Source organism: Eucalyptus grandis, chromosome 4 (genome assembly GCF_016545825.1).
Source record: "Eucalyptus grandis isolate ANBG69807.140 chromosome 4, ASM1654582v1, whole genome shotgun sequence".
NCBI lineage: Eukaryota > Viridiplantae > Streptophyta > Magnoliopsida > Myrtales > Myrtaceae > Eucalyptus > Eucalyptus grandis.
Window position 1 is genome coordinate 17,217,605 of NC_052615.1, and position 20,366 is coordinate 17,237,970.

The 20,366-nt window shown below is 38.0% G+C and overlaps 2 protein-coding genes across 5 annotated transcripts; both read left to right on the top strand.

Annotated features, from left to right (window-relative positions):
- The first annotated feature begins 976 nt into the window (after nt 1–976).
- On the top strand, nt 977–3,479 carry LOC104441405 (ATPase family AAA domain-containing protein At1g05910). The gene is made up of 2 exons (XM_010054547.3): nt 977–1,178; nt 2,093–3,479. Exon 2 carries the CDS (start codon nt 2,162–2,164, stop codon nt 2,726–2,728), a length of 567 nt encoding a protein of 188 aa, XP_010052849.1. The 5' UTR covers nt 977–1,178; nt 2,093–2,161; the 3' UTR covers nt 2,729–3,479.
- Nucleotides 3,480–4,559: 1,080 nt separating this feature from the next.
- On the top strand, nt 4,560–7,294 carry LOC104441406 (autophagy-related protein 8C). Of its 4 annotated transcripts, none has more exons than XM_010054550.3 (6): nt 4,560–4,736; nt 5,088–5,147; nt 6,290–6,345; nt 6,422–6,474; nt 6,745–6,863; nt 6,963–7,294. In XM_010054550.3, the coding sequence occupies exons 2-6, from the start codon at nt 5,111–5,113 to the stop codon at nt 7,070–7,072; spliced, it is 375 nt and encodes a 124-aa protein (XP_010052852.1). In that variant the 5' UTR covers nt 4,560–4,736; nt 5,088–5,110; the 3' UTR covers nt 7,073–7,294. The 4 variants fall into 4 exon arrangements, with proteins under 4 accessions (XP_010052852.1, XP_039166514.1, XP_010052851.1 ...); XM_010054549.3 differs by having other exon boundaries at nt 4,733–4,964; XM_010054551.3 differs by lacking the exon at nt 4,560–4,736 and adding an exon at nt 4,769–4,939.
- The last annotated feature ends 13,072 nt before the right edge of the window (nt 7,295–20,366 follow it).

Below are 20,366 nucleotides of genomic sequence, written 5' to 3' on the forward strand. Positions count from 1 at the left end.
AATATAGAAAATACATGAGTAGCCCAGCCGCCTTAGTTTGAAATTTTATGTAGACCCTAGCTTTTTATGGCAATGTTATCTTCTAAAGGTATAATTGATCATTGACCCTCCAAAGAATGTCGATGGCAACGAAAGTGCCAGATGTGCTTACAAAAGTTTTTTTAAGACTTAAATCACAAAATAATGGAGCAAGCTACAATTGCGCATCAAATGAAGCGGGGCCCCTGGATGGGATGATTGACTTCTCTAAAGAAAATAGAAAATTGCCACATCATATAGTAAAAAATTAATAAGATCACTAGGTATATAGGTAGTCAAATTTGTGGCGTTATATGGCCACCTTCAAAATAAAGTAGAAGGGCAGAAAGAGTTACCACTTTCGATGATCCTCTAGGGTGTCATTACTCGAGTTCCACAATTAAAGTCAAAATATACAATTTGAGCCATAACTTCTATTAGTTTGTGACCATCACATCTATACTCTAGACAAATCGTGTTATCCTCGAGATTGACAAATAAATGAGGATTCGAACTCGTGATAATTCATGTGAAAATAAGTGTCTATTCGTGATTGGTTTGGAAAGGATTTTTCTAATAAATTGGCAGCATTATTATCTCTCCTAGAGTTTGCCAACTCAGGCTTAGTGACAGTGTGCAGCCGCATATATCCTCGCACCAGTAAAAGGGTAATCTTCACTCCAGCACCATCTCCTAGGCTTTTTCCCCTTGGCTAGAGGGACAAAAAAAAGAGTTTTCTTCCGTCTCAAACTTCACGACTTTACAAAGCAATGCTGTCATGTCATCACCTCACTCGCCGAAGCATATTCTGCTCTGCTTCTATTCTTTTTTCCCATGCCCCAGCTGAGTTATTGCCGAATGAGCTGTATTATTGCTGCGAGGAGGTTTAGAGGATAAGGGTTACCGAAACCAGTGAAAAAGGAGGGGCTCTTTGATCAGACCAGTCCTTCATCTCCACATGTTCCAGTCACATCTCAGCCTCTTTTCAGATGGCCATAAACTATGTTTGTTTGTGGTGCTATTTTAAGTGAAGGACCGGTCTGCCAAATGCATAAGAAACCTCGGTTCATTAGTATAAAGCACTGACTTAATCATTCTCATCTCATCTCATCTGCCCTTGTGCTCCTCGAGTTACAAGCACACAGCCAGTAGAGATTTTCGTAAGTTGCTGCTCTTTGTTTTTTATCATGGATCGATGTGCTTTGGTTGCTGACACCCATTTTGTTTGTCACTGTATTTGTTGACGGTGATGTGACCATTTTTTCACCTTTTGAGTAATTTCTTGCCATGAAGCAAAGAGCATTGGACTATATGGAGTTACGTTTCTATAATAAGTTCAAAGGGTCTCTGAGATAGGTCACTGAGATATTCATAGAAACCTCATCTCTCTCTCTCTCTCTCTCTCTCCTGCAAGTCCAGCTAGGAGGAAGAAGATGCATTGCATTTGAACATAAGTTAGTTTTTGTCAGTTTTCAGCTTCTTCTATCTCTCCTTCTTTTTGGGGTGTGTAACAGTCCTTATCAACTTTGTCACTGGTGCAGTGGTGCTTTCATGGCCTTGACATATTAGCCTCTGAGTCTTAGTCTGAATTTGATAATTTCTTGGAGGTATTAAGACTAGCGAGAGAGAGAGAGAGAGCAGTTTTTCTTGGTCCCGGTTTGTCAATGCAATTTTACCCTTTTGGGACGCCACTCCAAAAGCTCTGTTCTCTGTTCCATTTGGAGCTTATTGACCCTGAGGCAAGGACGATTCCTGATTTTATTCTCTCACCCTCCTCCTGATTCCCAAGAAAAAATAAAAGCAGAGCCCATTTTTTCTCCCCTTTAAATTCCATTCACTGGAAAACCATGGTCGGATTCTATCTTTTTCCTGGTTTTCCAAACAGTTTCCCTAGCTGATCAAAAGCGAGAACAAATTCCAACTCCTCATTTTAAAACAGGCTTTTGTCATTTTTCATCCTGGCCATGATTGAGCTATAGAAAATCCCCTCTATATATTTGTGCCAAGACCAGCAACTCTCTCCAGCTAAACACACAAGACCTGCTCATTCTCTCTTCTGGGTCACTGGCTTTAGGTACTGAACAAAGCGTCGAGGCGCTTTTCGAGAGATCGAGAGTCCTGGAAAGCAAGCATTTTTGTATCAATGGGCGATTACTGGTCGTGGGCTAAGAACGAGCAGAGAGTGATGATGAGCAACAATGGAGATTTCGAAGAGGGAGACGTGTGGTCGGTCGCGAGCAAGGGGAGGGAAGACTCGACCCCTGCCGCTGCCGCCGCGAGGAACTCCATCCACAAGAGCCTCGCCGGTTCCTCGTCCGCATGGCAGTATTCCACAGCTCCCAAAACGATCCCAAGAAGACCCGCCAGTCAAGAAACCGGGAAGCTGCGCCAGCGGTCGTCAGCCCCGGTCAACATCCCCGACTGGTCGAAGATTTATGGCAACAAGAGGGGCGACGGATTGGATGGCGAGCACGAGCACGGCCATGGCGGGTACAGCAATGATGGCGACGACGGCGGCGACGATGAGGACGACGACGACGATGGCGGCGACGGCGACATGGTCCCGCCGCACGAATGGGTGGCGAAGAGGCTGGCGAGGACCAGGATTTCTCCGTTCTCCGTCTGCGAAGGTGTTGGCAGGACTTTGAAAGGGAGGGAGCTTAGCAGAGTGAGGAATGCGATCCTGACGAAAACTGGCTTCCTGGAGTGAACTGCTCCCTTCCCTTCGTTTTTTCTTTTCCCTCTCCTCGGACTTTTTAATTTTTGTTCGACGTCGGCGGTGGCAAAAGCGCGACCCTTATGTCTTACGATGATATATTAGCCTAGGGACAGATCATCGGACTCTTTCGAACATTTATCGCATGTGATGTCTCCACATCACTCGCGAGAAGATCGCTAATTTTGTCCTAGATTGAATGCAGAATCCTAGTCCTTTTTCTTTTCCCCTCTCTTTTAGCTCTCACTCCAAGTCATCTTTTAGGGAGTCCACAACTTACAAATGTGCCTCCAAAGAACCACTGGCCGTTGCAGCGTGGATGGTAGAGCCTTTACTCTCCCCGATGGAGGCCAAGGTTCGAAGCCCCTGCAAAACAGGGAGACTGAAGCGCTGTATGGTGATTTACGCGTGTCGCCGGGTAGTGATTTCCTTGCTATCGACACCTGGGGGTTTACGTGAACGGCTGCCGGCCACAGTAGCGATTCCTCCAGCATCGAAAAAAAAAAAATGTGCCTCCAAAGAAAGGACACTTAACTTCAATGGGGAAGTCAAGGCTATCCTAAGGATTTGTCTTTACTTTCTCTCTACACAAAAGGTGCAAGAGAATAAAGAAAGGGTTGGCAGAATTTGTGATTTCTTTCGCTGAATTTGATGAAGTTCAATTTGTGATTCAATGAATCTGAGTGTAGTTGCTGTCTAGAAGGTGCAAGAGAATGAACAGAGACTGAGATGCAGTGTTGGTTCATTGGCCCCTCCTCTCTCTCTCTCTCTCTTCTTGCCTTTTCGAGCTGATTTCAGGCGGCTCGTTCATGTCCATATCTGTTATTGTGACCACCGAGGAGAGGATCTGTTGAAGAAAAGTCTTCTTGCAAATAAAATTTAGGAACACGTGGCCCTTTTCCGTATCTTTCACAACGCTTCTTCAAGTTCAACAATCTAGATGACTTTGTCGATTGGTAGAGTGAAATCCACACCTATAAGTTTCATATCACAAGAATATGTGGCCCTCTTCTTGCAAATAAAATTTAGGAATACGTGGCCCTTTTCCATATCTTTCACAACGCTTCTTCAAGGTCAACAATCTAGATGACTTCAAAGGCTTGCAGCCTCCCCATCTTGCCCATCTCTAGTAAGTTTTAATAAAAAATTATCGACTGGCGGAGTGAAATCCACACCTATAACTTTCATATCACTAGATACATGTAAGGATCGTACTCACAAGTCACATGGGCGTGGAATTTTTCTTTTGTGTGAAAATATAATATGTACTTCCATTGTAAATTACTTATGAGAATCGTACTTTGCTTCATATGAATCTTCCTCTTTGAACAATATAAAGAGAATCATAATTTTTTTTTTTTTGGGTCCGTAAGAGAATCTTAATTTATATATATAATAGCATGATATTATATACTTATAAAGAGAGAGATCTATATAACATCTTATCAATTGAAAGAACCTAAAAAGAGACATACCAAATTTGGACAAAAATTTTAGGATCCGAATGGACACTTCTTTCGAAAAGTAGGAGCTCACCCCGATTCCTCAAGATGCTTCCAGGCCATTTGAGCGGGCTTGGGAAATGACCCGCCGAGTCGGTTCGGGCAAAACAATCCTCCCTCCGTAACCCGAACCCCGAAACCAAACCCGAACATTCGGGCCCAAAGATAACGACGCACCTGAAATGCCCAATACCCGCCCCACCTAGCCCAGCCCAGCCCAGCCCAGCCCAGCCCAACTGCCGCCGGCCGGTTCGGCCCGGCCCATCCGTTCGGCTTACGCAGAGCATAGCCGGAAGACTCGAAGCGCACGCTTGGCCTCCGACAGCGATTCACCGAAGCAGAGAGGAAGAGAGAGAAGGAGAGAGAAAAGGTGCGAACTTTACTTGGAAGGGTGGAGAATTCAGTGCAATCCGTGTAAGACGAGACAACCCGATTATATATATATTCATCAATCCCAGGTGGGGTTACGTGTTGGAAAACTTGCGGGTCGCGAAGAAGAAGTGAGTTTCTTTGGCGATCAAAAACATCCCCCTCTTGTCGTGATGTGGAACTTCGCGCTATTTCGATCGTTCTCGCGTCTCTGATTTCGACCCTTTGGTTTTTTTTTCTCTCCCGTCGAAACCCAAGTCGTCGATCAGTCGATTGTTTCTTTGATTCCCCAAAGTCTGAATCTTGCTTTCCTTTTCTCTCGGTTTCGTGTCTGGTAGTGCTACTGCAGTTGCCTTCTTGTACGCTAAGTTCTTGGTTGTTTTGGTCTTTTTTGGGGTTTCGATCTATTCTTGTGCTCTTGATTTTATGTGGGTTATTTGCGGAGGGCACGAGCGTGATGTTTTGGTGCTTGAAACCTGCAGAGTGTAATCGGAGCAGGACGGCCATGGCGAAAAGCTTGTTCAAGCTGGAACACCCTCTCGGTTCGTGTTTCTTTTGGCTGGCCTTATGTGTTTGTCGGTCTTGTTTTGTTTGTCTATATTTTTGTTTAGTGCCAGATGAATTGCCAATGGCGATTGATGTCGTTTTGGTTGCGCTTGAATTGTTTGCTTGGGGCTGAATGTTTTTAGCAGAAGCAGGACGACAATACGGATTTCTGGAGTTAGGTGTTGAGTGTTTATTTTTGGATTCCGGATTATTCTCTAGTTTGTTTTTGAGGGTTGATCGTTGCTTATAATTCAGGCCATGACTGAAGGACTCTACGTTGGTGGCATTGATAATTTGGGATTTCATAGTGGAATGAGTTTTTTGTAATTGAGCTTGAGCTGTAGGTTAAGGCTGGTGGATGAGTTTTATAGGGGATTTTTGAAGCGATTAAAGTTTGGCACTTTCTAGGGCATGCACATTGAACTGGAATTAGAGAGTTTGATCTCTGTTCACCACTCAAGGGTTATCTTTCGATCTTTAAGAAAGACCTTTTGAGTATATATTCATGTTTTAACTGTTAATTTCTTTATGAGGACCAAAAACCTGACTCTATGAATTTCATTCTTACATGTTTAATGTTCCTCTTGGGAGCCTAAGAAGGGTGAAACTTCATGTTCTGAGTCAATGTAAATGTCTAAGTTTAGTAATTTTTCCAGGACTCTGCATATATTATATATTCCATGTTTTGACCTCTTTTACTAGAGTCATGGAACTTTCGCAGAAGCATGAATGGCATTTACAATGCATTGCTTTCATTATGTCGGCATGCTATACAATCAGACAATATCATTGAGATGGTGTCATCTGTCAATATAATTTCTATTCAATCTTGCTCAAATGCCAGTTAAAGGTTGTCTTCAATGATTGCAACATCATAAGTAGGAGGATGGATACTATTGCGGATGATTTCGCTTGCATCGTGCAATTGCCTTTACTACCGGAAAACCTTATTCTTTCTATAGTTATATTGTCAACGTGGTTACATCTGACTCTGGTGGATTGTGTACTCATGACCTTGTGTGGAGTGCACTTGTGCCTATATGTACAAATGTAGATTGTATGATCTGTTTTCTCTGGCTTTGGTCTTAAAATCTGTTCATTGATGACGCTTTGGCATTATTTCTGTTTATCATACCAGAGAAGAGGCAGGCTGAATCTGCACGAATTAGAGAGAAGTATCCTGATAGAATTCCGGTAAGAACTTTCTCATCAACATGCCAAGGTTTGTTTCAATGTTGTGGCATGAAAATTAATCGCATTTGCTGCACAGGTTATCGTGGAGAAAGCTGAAAGAAGTGACATTCCTGACATTGATAAGAAAAAGTAAGTTGCTTCTTGCCGCCTAATCCAGCTGATGTGACTTGTGCTACTGAAGATTGATTGTGTCTTGGAAGATTTTTTATTACGTATTTCGGTTATGCTTGGCCATTTAGCATATGATGTAGGATATTATTTGATAAATTAGTCCAAGCTGAAAGTTTCAAGTATCATTCATGCATGTACTCTTATGAATCTATCAGAATGTAGTTTTTCACATGAGAATGCATTTAATCTGGTGGTTTGTTACCCATTTTTCTTGTAATATGAATGTAGATACCTTGTACCTGCCGACTTGACTGCTGGGCAGTTTGTTTATGTTGTTCGGAAACGGATCAAGCTCAGTGCTGAGAAGGCTATATTTGTCTTTGTGAAGAACACTCTACCTCCTACTGGTGAGTGACGCCGCTTACTGAGCCAGGATGCCAGTTTCTTTTCATTGCTTTTTTTTTTCCTTCCTGCATCTCACTTGAATCATCTTTCCCGTTTTTCAGCTGCACTGATGTCTGCAATTTATGAGGAAAACAAGGATGAGGATGGTTTCCTTTACATGAATTACAGTGGAGAGAACACTTTTGGTTTTGGGAGGCCCCGAGAGCAATAGCCTCACTTTGTAGATAAACCTGAAATGCGTAAATTCTTCCTCTTTCAACTTGGTGACCCTATCTTCATTTATACTTTTCAATGCATAGGTCAGATTCTTCAAAGTGATATTAGGGAAAGCGTTTGGATGATGTCACTCTTTTATTAGTGAATACTTGGTTTCTTGACTGGTCTCTTTTCAATTGTTTCCTTTTCATAACAATGCCGGGTTATAAGCCTCAAATGTTGTGTTGCAAATGGAGGAAATATTCCATAGTGCAGGTGCCTGCAAATGCTTGAGGTTTTTGTAGGGTTAGGGTGAGGGACGGTTTCAATTACAATCACAGATGACTTATCTCCTCGAATCATGCATCACCAGGAAGATTTGTTCCTTCTTTTGGGGGGAAACCCTGTCTGGCTTGATCTTAATATGGTGTGCGTGATTGAACTTTGCGGGGCTCAGTGGAAACAAAAAACCGAGGAAAGTAGAAATTAGAAACTTGAAATTTCGTGTTGTGTATCTTGAACATTCACTAAGGAACCATTGTGGGAGCAGTGAGTTCTCTCCATTCATCATTTGGCAGAGCCCTTTTTCCGGGAAAGATTCTTGAGCCGTTTGATGCTGTTAGATGTTCCGATCTTGATCTTGTGTGAGCCGCCTGTCGCGGCTGTTGCGATTCCACTAAACCCGCCCTTGGAAACAGCTCTGTTGCTACTGTGGTTTCGCATCTTTCTTGCTTCTGCTGTCATCATCTCTACCTCCCGTCGCACCAATCCCACCAGCACCCCCATTGATCTGCCCAGCTTGGTGCCTCACCTGCCATCGGATCTTCTTCTGCTTCTTTTGATCTTGGATTACTGAAAAGGATTATGAGAAAATAGAACAGAACAGGAATCAATGTCTTGACAGCATACTTTAGTTTTTGTCACTTCATTGTTTATGGGAATTTTAGATATAAGAGTGGCACTTGGTGAAGAGAGGACCGCCCATCATTAAAGACTCCATTTATTTTATGATAAATAAATGATATAGAAAATTATTTTTCGAAAAATAATCGCTTGTTTCCTTGAAATAATTAGTAAATTAAAAAATATTTTCATTATTGATAATGATTTATGTCTAAACAATTTCATGAATAAGGAAGATACTTTTCTTTCTTTCATTTTTGGAAGCTATACAAAAATGTTCCTTTTGCATAAACGGACCGTGCTCCATCCTCTGAGCAAGCTGTTCAACTACCTGTAGTACTTACATCCTGAGACCTTGGTCGTGGATCGAACCTGGCAACAACATTGACGACTGAGACCCTTCCTTGCCATTTTCGAAGAACTCTTGCGAAGGCATGTCAAAAAGAAATGTCGGATCTAGATTGATCATACCGAAATTTCACTAACAAGAGTATCTGAAGGAACAAAAAGGACACCAAAACGAATGTTCTCTGGTTCTAACATGATACACGGTGATCAAGTGTTTCACGAAACGTGTTTTTCAAATCAAAAATCGAGTTGAATTTATGTGAAAGACAAGCGTGCTAACTCTTGAGACTAAAGCTTGGAAGAAACTGAAGAGAAAGTATCAGAAGAACGAAAACTTGGACAACCTTCATTGAAATTAAAAGTACATCACGAACAAAAAAACAAATTTCTAAAACTTCAATTGAAATTGAAAGACCTTGTTTCGAAATATTAACTTCGGAGGAAAATTGTGCAATTTTTCAGCATAATTTGAGTGTGTCTTCTCTTTTTTGGGTTCTCTTCTTTTATACTTTTGGTACTTTCTTCGATGGTGACCAAATTCTCATTTGTATTTTCTTCATGTCCCCACGATTTTTTTCCGATGGACAAGTCAGAATGTGTTTGGGTGTGTCAAAAATGTATATGATCCAGATTGACCCATTTTTATGTAATACAATTTTAGTTGCTTGTATTCGACCCTAGTACGTACCCAACCCAACCCACCTCTAATTCTTAGCATTTTTTCCCATGTATATGGAAAATAGTATACTAGGAAAAAAAAAAAAAGCTAACCAATTAAAAAAAAATATAGAAAAGTAAACGAATAACAAAATTGCTATAGAAATTTTACAGATCGAGTGACTAGAACATATCTGCTGTTATTTCTCTTGATCTTAGCAATTTGATCTAATTTAGCAGAGGAGACCATGCCTAGGAATATGTATATATATAAACTCCTATTCTCATAAGTACCAAAATATGTGAAGATACTAAGAAAATTTAAAAATACTCAAACTCGTCAATATTTGTAATATTAAAAGGGGAATAAGGAAATGTATCAAATATTAACCAAGAAAGAACAAGGTCACCTACGAACTCTATGTCAATTGCACTAAGCTTTAGCGACATGCGATCAAAGGGTAGGACTTGTTTTTATGTCCCATTTGTTTGGCAGGAGATTTTGACATTTTCTTAAAAATATTTTCCAAAAAGTCCTTTTCGAGGATTGAAATCTGAAAGTAGACTGGAAATTCGTCGTTTTGAAAAGAAAAGCTTATAAGGGCTACACATACCATGTCATCAAATTTTAAATAAACTCTCATCAACGAAATTTTCAAAACGTAAATACTTTTTTATTAATTGTAAATATCTTATCCATTTCTCTTGTAATTTTTCTATATCAACATTTTCTTTTCATTCTCAACATGGTCGGACCCAAGATAAGCACGTATTCAAAAACTTGAACGTCTTCATCCGCAAGGGTTTCATTCATGGAAATGTGATGAGTGCAATAATACTGGTTTCCGATACATTCACAAAATCCTATGAGTTAATGGTATCGTTAGAAAATTAGAGTTGAATATGCATAATGTTCTTTTCTTTTTGTCCACTGTTCAAATAGACCAAATTGGAAGCCAAATCAACAAATTACATTTACTTAAATCAATGGAAGAATAATGTTGAACATTTTCATGCAGTTTATGGATCAAATTGAACATGTACCAAAATTTGAAGGACCACATTGAACAAATTAAAATTTATAGACAATATTGCACATTGAATCACATTTTCCTCTTTTTCATCGCATTGAATCTCTTGTGTGTCTTTTACATTGATTTCCCAACTTTTCTTTAGATATCATAACTTTTCTGTGAAAGTTATTTTGAAATTTTTCAATAATAAGTTTTCCTCATATGGAAAAATCAAGTTAGTTTTCATCCAAAAAAAAAAAAAAAAAAAGTTATACGGAAAAATTATGCACAATCAATATTTGGATCTTTTCTTTTCTTTTTTTTTTTTTTTTGTAAAGATTGATTAATTTTAACTACACAATAGCTTTCATGGCGATGCCTTTGCTCATGGTGGTGATTGAGATGGTTCTATTTTTTTATAATAAGATTTAAAAAAAGAAGAAGAAGATAACTTTGAATGTTAATATACAAAAAGAGCAAGTCAATATGCAAAATAAGGCAAATGAGGTGGCCAAACATAACAACCATTGGATCACTGTAATAATGCTTACTACGCACGGTTGCATATGATCTTTTTGGCTTATAAGGATTTCAAGGCTTTGTACTTTTTTTTTTTTTTAACATAAAGCTTTGTACTTCAAAATACAAAATATTGATGAAAAGAGAGATATTTGATTAGAAAGCTAAGCGAATTATGTGCGGACATTAAGTGACCCTTGGTAATAGTGATCATTCTTAGATGAGGACAAAACAACACCATGTCGTCGCCTTAGAAGATTTGCAAATAGAGTGTCAACTCCTACTTTTTTTTTTTTTAAAATGAAATGGGTTATATAAAGACTCAAGAAGAGAAAAAATGTCGCATTGAAACACTTCTTTACATTTATTTCCCAATTTTTCTTTAGAAATCATAACTTTTCTCCGAAAGTTAGTTTGAAATTTTTCTATAATAATTTTTTTGTAGATACAAAAATCGAGTTAATTTTTGACCAAAAAAATTATAAGGAAAAATTATGCACAATCAATAGTTGGGCCAAATTTATTTTTTTGTAAAGATTGATTAATTTTGACTGCAAAAAATATTATCTTTCATGGTGGTGCTGGTGGTGTTTTTGTTGATGCGAATGTTCATGATGGTGCTTAAGATGGTTTTATGCTTCCATAATATGATTTAAAAAGAAGAAGAAGAAGATAACTTTGTATCCTTAATATAGAAAATGAATAAGTGAATATACAAAATAAAGCGAATGATGTTAACAACCATCTAGCAGTGTATTAGACGCTTTACAGCACTGTAATGCTTAATATGCACTGTTGCATATGGGTTTTTTTTTTTTTTTTTTTTTTTTTTTTTACTTTTAAGGACTTTTATTGTCGGGATTATATTGCAAATTAAGACTTCATACTTCAATATACAAAATATTAGTGAGAAGCGAGGGAGTTTGATTAGAGAGCTGATCGAACTATGTGGAGGCTTGGACATTGAGTGACCCTCTACAAGAGCAATCATCCTCAAATGAGGACACAACAACATCATATCATCATCCTAGAAGACAGAGTGTCGACTTTCCTTCATTCTTTGTTTTAGATAAAATGGGTGAAATGGAAACTCCATAAGAAAAAAAAAATGTCGCATTAAAAGTTCTTTAAATTTATTTCTCAACTTTTCTTTAGATATCATAACTTTTATCCGAAAGTTATTTTGAAATATTTCCATGATAAGTTTCCGTAGATGCAAAAATCGAGTTAATTTTCGACCCAAAAAAAGTTACAAGGAAAAATTATGCACAATCAATATTTGAGTTAATTTATTTTATAAGACTTGATTAATTTTAACTACAAAAGATATTATTTTCATGGTGGTGCTTTTGTTGATGCAGATGTTCATAATGGTACTTAAGATGGTTTTATCTTTCCATGATAAGATTAAAAAAAGAAGAAGAAGAAATATCTTTGAATTTCACGTGGAATTCCTTCAACGTCGAGGTCGAGGTGTACTGGTTCAAGACGCTGTCGACGATTCCATCGAGTACGAAGCCGATTCAATCCCTATGCTCAGAGGAGGAGGGGATAAGGTCGGTTGCTGGAGGATCGACCATGGAGGGCTTCGCCATGGAATTCAATTCTAAGGTTCCGGCAGAAATTTCAGGTTAGGACTTGTGAGCCAAGCAAGACGAAGGCGAAGAGCAATGCAAGTCATTTGGCCCTTATACAAAAGGAACAAGTGAATATGCAAAACAAGTCAATTGATGTCATGGCCATAAATAACAACTATCATCTCGTAGTATATTGGACTCTTTACAACATCAGCACGGTGATGCTTAATACGCACTGTTGCATATAGTCTTTTTGACTTATAATGACTTTTATGGTTGGGATGATATTGCAAATTAATACTTCATACTTCAAGATAAAAAAATATTGGTGAGAAGCGAGAGTGAGCAATCATCCACACAACAACACCATATCATCATCTAGAAGATTTGCAAATAGAGTGCCAACTCCTTCTTTCTTTGTTTTTGGATGACATGGAGACTCAAGAAGAGAAAAAACGTCCCATTGAAACTCTTATGTGTTCTTTAGATTTATTTTCCAAAGTTTTCTTTAGATTTCATTACTTTTCTTCAAAAGTTATTTTGAATAATTCAAATAATAAGTTTTACGTTGATGCAAAAATCAAGTTAATTAAACGTTGCAAGGGTCAAGAAAAAAAGTTGTAAGGAAAAATTATACACAATCAATATTTTGATCAATTTTTTTCATAACCATTAATTTTAATTTTAACTACAAGAGATGTTGCCATGACACTTTTTATCATCTTTAGAATAAATTCTTTCTTGTATCATAAAATATCAAATCACCCGATGATTCTTCTTAGCACATGTGTCAACCTAAATCAGACAATCACGGATCTTCCCAAAGGACAACTCTTGACATTTTATATATGCAAACATATCATATTGACCCAACATTAGTAGCAGTTGAACTTAATTGTATGAAAAAAACAAGGAAGAGACTATCTTATCGCAATATTGATAAATGGAGAAAATTAATTCATCGAATACTACAAAGAGCATAACCATTTTAGGAGAAGGAGTTGGAACCAACTCGAAAATTTGGAAAGATGAAACCATTTTAAGCATCACCATGAACATTAGCATTAACAAAGAGGAGTCGGAATTGACTCGAAAATTTCGAAAAATAAAAACATCTTAAGCATAACCATAAACATTAGCATCAACAAAAGAGGAGCCGAAACTGACTCAAAAATTTGGAAAGATAAGGATTGAAGTTTTAGAAACCCTAACCTTAGAGCGAATCCCTCCATCGAGTGGAGAGCATATGGTAAAGTGAAACCTTAATTTGAGACCAACAAAGGTGGCCCTTACTGGCCTTGGGCGTGGGCTACCCACACTAGCCTCAAGTGGGAGTTACCCTCACCAAATCCGAAGAGGGGAAAAAGAAAAATAAGAGGAAAGAAATAAAAAAAAATGGTAAAAGATTGATAAAATAAAAAAAAAAAAATTGCAAAAACTATACACATTAGGGTCTTTTAGCAAGAATTGGCAGGAAGAAATAAATTGACAAATCGTCAAAAGTTTTAGGAACAAATTGGTATCATTGAAAGGTTTAGACTAAATTAGCCATCATACAAAGTAGATTTAAAGTGTTTTGAACAATTTTCTCACTCGGGACCTTGTCATGAGCAATGCGAGAAAATTGTTCAAAAAGTCCTAAACCTATCTTTTACCAATTTGATCCTAAATTTTTCAATTTTGTCAATTTTATTCTAAATATTTTCAATTCTTTCCAATTAAATCTATCTGGTGAATTTTGATCGAAATTCATTGACGTGAAATGTCGGCGGTGCCACATAACATAGTTTGTCTGATGCGAGACAATTTTTAATAATATTTTAATATTTTTTTTATTTTTTTATTTTTTCCTCTTTCTTTCTTTTCCACTTTCTTCTTCCTTTTGTTGATGGTCGGCAAGCTGGCCTCGTCCGCCACAAGTGAGGCTTGGCCCAGCGAGGGCAAGCCTCAATGAGGGGAGCCCTCACCCAAGCTAGGCAAGCTTGATCCTTGCCCAAGCCGGGCGGCCTCGCCAAGCATCACCTGCCCAAGCGATGCCAAGCCTAAGGCCGATCCCCGTCACCTTGGTGAGGGTCGGCCTCACCCGAGGCTAGATCCGGCAATGTTAGCCCTCACCTAAGCCAGGGCGGCATTGCCTTCGCCCAGCCAAGTTAAGCCTTGCCGAGGCTCGCCCTCACCTGGGGAAGGTGAGGCTAGTCAGCCACCAGCAAAAGGAAAAAGAAAATGGAAAAGAAAGAAAGAGAAAAAGAAAAGGAAAAGAACTGAAAATAAGAAAAATTCAAAAAAATATTAAATTATTACCAAAAATTGTTTATGTGAAAGCCAATTATGTCACATGGCATAACCATTTTAAGAGGAGTTGGAACCAACTAAAAAATTTGGAAAGATGAAACCATTTTAAGCATCACCATGAACATTAGCATCAACAAAAGAGGAGCCAGAACTGACTCGAAGATTTGGAAAGATAAAAACATCTTAAGCATAACCATAAAAAGCAGCATCAACAAAAGAGGAGCCAAAACTAACTCAAAATTGGAAAGATATGGATTGAAGTTTTAGGGCGCGCATGACAACGTTTCTATTTCTCCAATTCTCTATTTCTCTATACCCTAAAACAATTTTTGAACAGAAATCTGTTTAGTAACGCAATTTCATTTTTCTATTTCTGAAACAAATTTCTATTCCATAAATAGATTTAGAGTAGGAATCAGAAGTTAAAATTTTTAGTTTTTCTATTTTTGGAATATAAATGAGAAATCAAAACTTTCTTCATCGTTCACTCTCGTCATCGTCTATCGCCCACCCACCGCCTATGGGATGCTGAACGGCTGCCACCGGTGGAGAGCATGTTAGAAACCCTAACCTTTGAGCAAATTCCTCCATCAAGTGGAGAGCATGTTAAAGTCAAACCTTAATTTGAGACCAACAACGGTGGCCCACGCTGGCCTCAAGTGTGGGCTACCCTCACCAAATCCAAAGAGGGGAAAAAGAAAAATAGAAGGAAAGAAACGAAAAAAAAAGTAAAAGATTAATAAAATAAAATAAAAATTGCAAAAATTATACACATTAGGGTTTTTAGCCAAAATTGTCAGGAAGAAATAAATTGACAAATCATCAAAATATTTAGGAACAAATTGGTATAATTGAAATGTTTAGACTACATTAGCCATCATACAGTAGATTTAAAGTTTTTTGGACAATTGTCTCACTCGGGACCTTGTCATGAGCAATGCAAGAAAGTTGTTCAAAAAGTCCTAAACCTATCTTTTGCCAATTTCGTCCTAAATTTTTTAATTTTGTCAATTCAATTCTAAACACTTTCATTTCTTTCCAATTAAATCTATCTAGTGAATTTTGATCGAAATTTGTTAACGTGGATCTTTGGCAGTGCCACTTAATACAATCTTATTTGATGTCGACAATTTTTAATAATATTTTAATATTTTATGAAAGTTTCTGTTTTCTATTTCTTTTCCTCTTTCTTTCTTTTCCACTTTCTTCTTCCTTCTATTGATGGTGTCGGCCACCAGCAAAAGGAAAAAGAAAATGGAAAAGAAAGAAAGAGAAAAAAAAAAGAAAATAAATTATTTGTGTTACTCTACATCGTCCCCTCATGTCTAGAGTATCCTATCATCTCGATTAGGCTTAGCAATGATTTATGTGCTGGTTAAATAAGGAGCAATGCAATATCCTACTTTCCCTATTCATTTTGAATAATGGCAATCGGCATGTATTTAACAGTGATTGCTAAATTGGTACGATAAAGCAAGGATCCTGCATTGCCTAAGCAGGGCGCTCTGAACTTGAATATAAGTTTTGGGATCTCCTCCACATTCAGCTACAGTTTTTGGTACGAAGGGGGTTTCGGAGCCCAGCGTTCCTCTTCACCCTCCATCCGTAGAGGGCCCTGGTGAGAAAAGCTTGAATTTAAGCTTCAGGGTACCCTCGTTATCAAATTGTTTATATACCAACGTGTTGAATACTAGCACATTGAATTGGGCAAACTTGCGTCCCAATAATCTTATGTGTTCTTCTATCCCTTTCTCTTTTCTTCTCTCCTGAAGCTACATGGCCAATATGGAAGTATTTCGGTCACATGACCTAATTTGATCAACATCCTTTCACAAAGTGAAAAAGAACATAAATGGCAGCTTCTTTGGCGTGGTTGAATATGCCTCTTACTTGCTTACATTATCCTCACATGAGACGTGGAGCAAGCAAGTTCATCCTCTCTCTCATTTTTTTCTTTTCCCTATGGCCCTACGATTCATCATACTTCACTCTGGGAAATGCTCAACTGAAGTCTTGCTTTGCAGCTAAAAATCAACCTATCTTTTGCTTCACGTTAATCGGCATTGTCTGCTTAATTTTGCATTCAATTGTGGTTAAATTGACCTTTAATGCTAGTGCACTAAAAGCTCCTGAAGCACACGGTTATCCCATCAGCCACATGCAGTTTTTCTAGCACGTATTGACTTAGAGTTAGTCATTGCAAATAACCTAAATGTTCATTTTCCCAGCATTTTTCCCGGAGCACTAAACTACAATGATTTGGAAATGTATTGATTTGAACATGATTCATTAAAAATCAATACTATGAAAAGGTTGAATTGGCAAATCATATACAATGATTTGAAACTAGATCATTAAAATTCTAAAACAATCATGTCCATTTAAATCATTATAGTTAACCAATCTCTTGTATTAATTTCTCGAGATTGCTGACATCTAAATTTGTTGACTGTTCAATGGTTCATTCTTATAAAAATATAAAATAGCTAAAACAAATATATATATATATATATATATATATATATAGATAAACAAAGGGGTAAATAACAAATCAATTAGCAAAAAAAGTTCTTAGAAAAATATTGGACAAATGATGGTGTTAGAGAGAGAAAGGGGGAGGGGTGGGGGGGAGAAGAGGGCTTTTCTGCTTCGTGGCCCAATTTATATAAAATTTCTCCCAAGCCAAAAGCCCCACAAGCCCGTCCTCTCCAGCCCCCCACTGACCCATTCCATATGCCGAAGCCGCAGCCCATTAACTCAAAGCCCATAAGAAGCAAAGCCCAAGAAACAATGAAAAAGGCCCGGCCACGTCACCTTCTTCCCCAAGCGCTCGCTGAAGAATGTGACATGGCCGGAGGGGGAGGCTGGAGACTCCATGGAAATTTATTTTGTGAAGCTCTTCTCTCAATCTGCCATTGATCATTGCTGTCTCACTGCCTTCTTCCATTAACGAGCACACACACCAAAAATCCTTGAGCAGAGAGCCTTAACTTTGCACGTAATCTCTTCGACCAAGCTGCCCACCACATGTTTGATAAAATGTCTGAACCACATAAGCGTGAGCGTAGTATCGGATCTGGCCTCAATCACGTTGCGTTCTCTGTTGATTCGTTGCTCTGATCGTGTAAACTACATAAATCCGTTCATTGTTCGCATTAAAGTTCACTTCCTAGGAAACATACTTCCCCGCGTCTGCGCTTTCCCATGTTGTGATGGTTTTTGTGTTTCATATTCTCATCGTGGTGATGAACGTTGGTTGTGGGTGAGAATATGGATTGGAGTCATGATTTAAGCACTCCACCCGGGTTACTTTTCAATGTCCCTGTTCTCTTCGTCTTTGGGAGTTACGGCCAATAAGGGTATTCGGCCAGTGGCAGTCTGGTGACGGGGAGATGTTGATTGCAGCGGTCGATGGCCGGCGAAGGTGCTCCGGTGACGGTGGCTGGGTAAGAGACGATCGGTCTTGTGTTTTCGAGCGAGCAGCTTGCTTGCTTTTGTATAGGATAGTTGATTAAGTAAAAGAGAAAAGAAAAAAGGGGAACGACATACTGAGAAGGGGAAGAGCACAGACGTCCATGGAAAAGAAATAGATAAAATGAGTTATAAATAAACAAAAGAGAAAAGAGAAAAAAGAGATAATGACCCGTCCATAAAATTTGGCTCAATATGCAATGTGATCCTCAAATTTTTAATTTGCGTAACGTAATTTTTGAACTTTACCTTAATATAAAATACAATTGATTCACTTTTAATTTGTTCAATATAGTTACTAAACTTTTAATACATATTTAATTTTATCCCTGAATTGTATATGGCAAAATCGACATATGATTTTCTATGTACAACTTAATTGCATGATTTTAAAGATTTAGTATTCAATTACTCTCTTTTCAATAAACGTTTGAGATTTTGCACAAATTCAAAGTATGGAAGTCTTAAAATCTTGCAAACTCAAAACATCGCTAATTTGATAGCTTAAAAGTTCTTTTTTTAATCAATTTCTAATCATCTAAAAAGTGGTTTTAATTGCGAAAACAACAGGGGCGCTAGATACTAGTTTCAGTGATCCGGGTTGATGGGATATCTAGGATTTTAGGTAATTTTGCAAAAAGTAACGTTTAAAATAGTTTTATGAAATTATCCATGAGTTTCTAGTGAGAAAAAATTGACTAGTATACCGATTGTTTCGATTGCGGAGTTTATAGAAAAACACAGGCATAATAACAATATATTTTGTTCCAAAATATCTGATCGCTAATCAAGCAGAATTGCAATTATCTTAAATGGATTTTCTAAATCTTATATTAATAAAGCAAGAAACTGGTCCAAAATAATTCAAGTTGAATCTAAAATTTCTTGAAAAATTCTCCGGAAAGGTGAAAACTGACTTGCTTGGATTTCCATAGGGCTGGCTTGGTTTTTAAGCAAAGAGGAGTTGTGTGCACAACGCCGGCCCAATATGCACGTCGGAGCAGCGGCAGAGTTGTCTCGTGGCTCTTCTAAGTTGGTTTACTTTTGCTATTCTTTTTTCACGTTTAAAATTCAGACGAAAATTTGACAGTACGTAAATATCTTGAACGGGGGGAGAATATCTTGTACGGATTGCCAAATCTTCAATCCAAAGAGACAAGAAACATTGGATTACTCGATCTCCATGATTGGGTCACGAGGCGAGGACTAATATCCACCAAGATGTGTCTCTATCATTGGATTGGTTGGACGGTGATTGAATCTATCTATCATTAAATTATAAGGTATAGAGTGGTAGGTGAGATTCGTAGGTGGATAGATCTCTACCATTAGATGAGAGGTGAAATCAATGGTTGTAATTAAAGAAATCATGTTAAGCCCTTCCCTCATTTGTATCTTAACTTTCAAGCAATATAACACATTCTGTCCTCGAGTATAGTCATCTAAACACTTTTTCTCTACATTGATATGTGATTTTAATAGAAAATAAAATTAGAGTGTATATAAATTTATTTATAGAATATTAATATGCTTTAAATAAAAATTTATTATATTATTAATTTAGTAAAAATTAAATTAATAAGTAAAGATAAAGAGTGATCGATTTATTTATTTCTACTATCATTTTTCTTGCGTAATCGTTTTAAAGCTTTATATTTCTATCAATCTCTACTTTTCACTTACATATCAACTCTATCGTTCCATCCACTTCTCAAAATTTTCTGTCATATTCAGCTTTACTCTCTTTCCACGATTTATCGAAATTCTTAGCCTCCCCTCTTGTCTCAAATCTCCTCTTCTGGTCTTTTTGCTCTCTTTCTACAATTTCTCGAAATTATTAGCCTTCCCTCTTAGCTTCAAATTCTCCTCTTCTAATATTTTTGCTTCAAGTTCTTTCAATACTAAAGCCGAGAGTTTTTTTTCAGGCACATTCAACTAGGAGATGATGTTGTTCCGTTGTTCAATCCTAAGCTAGGGCTAAATTAGGAGCACAAAAGCTGGAAAGTGGAGCACGCAACATTAAGTGTTAGAACTGAAACAAATGATTGAAAAGACAGGGCAAATATGATATGCACTGGCTTTTTTTTTCAAGAGCTTTCAAAAATGGCGAGGGGATGTTCTCATCCCATAAGGACAAGTCTTCGACTTGAGCTAGTCCAAAAAAGATTTAAGGGTCCTCTAGATAGGCGGGAGAATCATCCTGTGATGGGAGATCCCGCTTGGCTGTGGCCCGTATTCCCTGTTAATTTGAGAAGAAAAATATCGGATTAGCTGCACAGGGAATCAGGTGCCGTGTTCCCAAGCCCCCAAACAAAAGCGTCGAGAGGAAAAGGCTACTGTTGGAGTTTACCGAACTTCAATTTATTAGGCCCCATTATCATTTCTGAACTTGAGGGCAAAGTTGTGGATGTTGTTGCCAGGTTCCATCCATGACCAATCAAATCACTAGGCCGAAATAAAAAGTTGAACAGGATGCGTATAGGGTTGAACACAGCCATTTATGGAAAACCTGAGTACCCTTTGCAGCATC

Coding starts and splice junctions, on each gene's coding strand:
- LOC104441405 (XM_010054547.3), top strand. CDS start 2,162: ATGGGCGATTACTGGTCGTGGGCTAAGAACGAGCAGAGAGTGATGATG.
- LOC104441406 (XM_010054550.3), top strand. CDS start 5,111: ATGGCGAAAAGCTTGTTCAAGCTGGAACACCCTCTCG. Junction 5,148..6,289: donor CAAGCTGGAACACCCTCTCG/GTTCGTGTTTCT, acceptor TTATCATACCAG/AGAAGAGGCAGGCTGAATCT. Junction 6,864..6,962: donor GAACACTCTACCTCCTACTG/GTGAGTGACGCC, acceptor CCCGTTTTTCAG/CTGCACTGATGTCTGCAATT.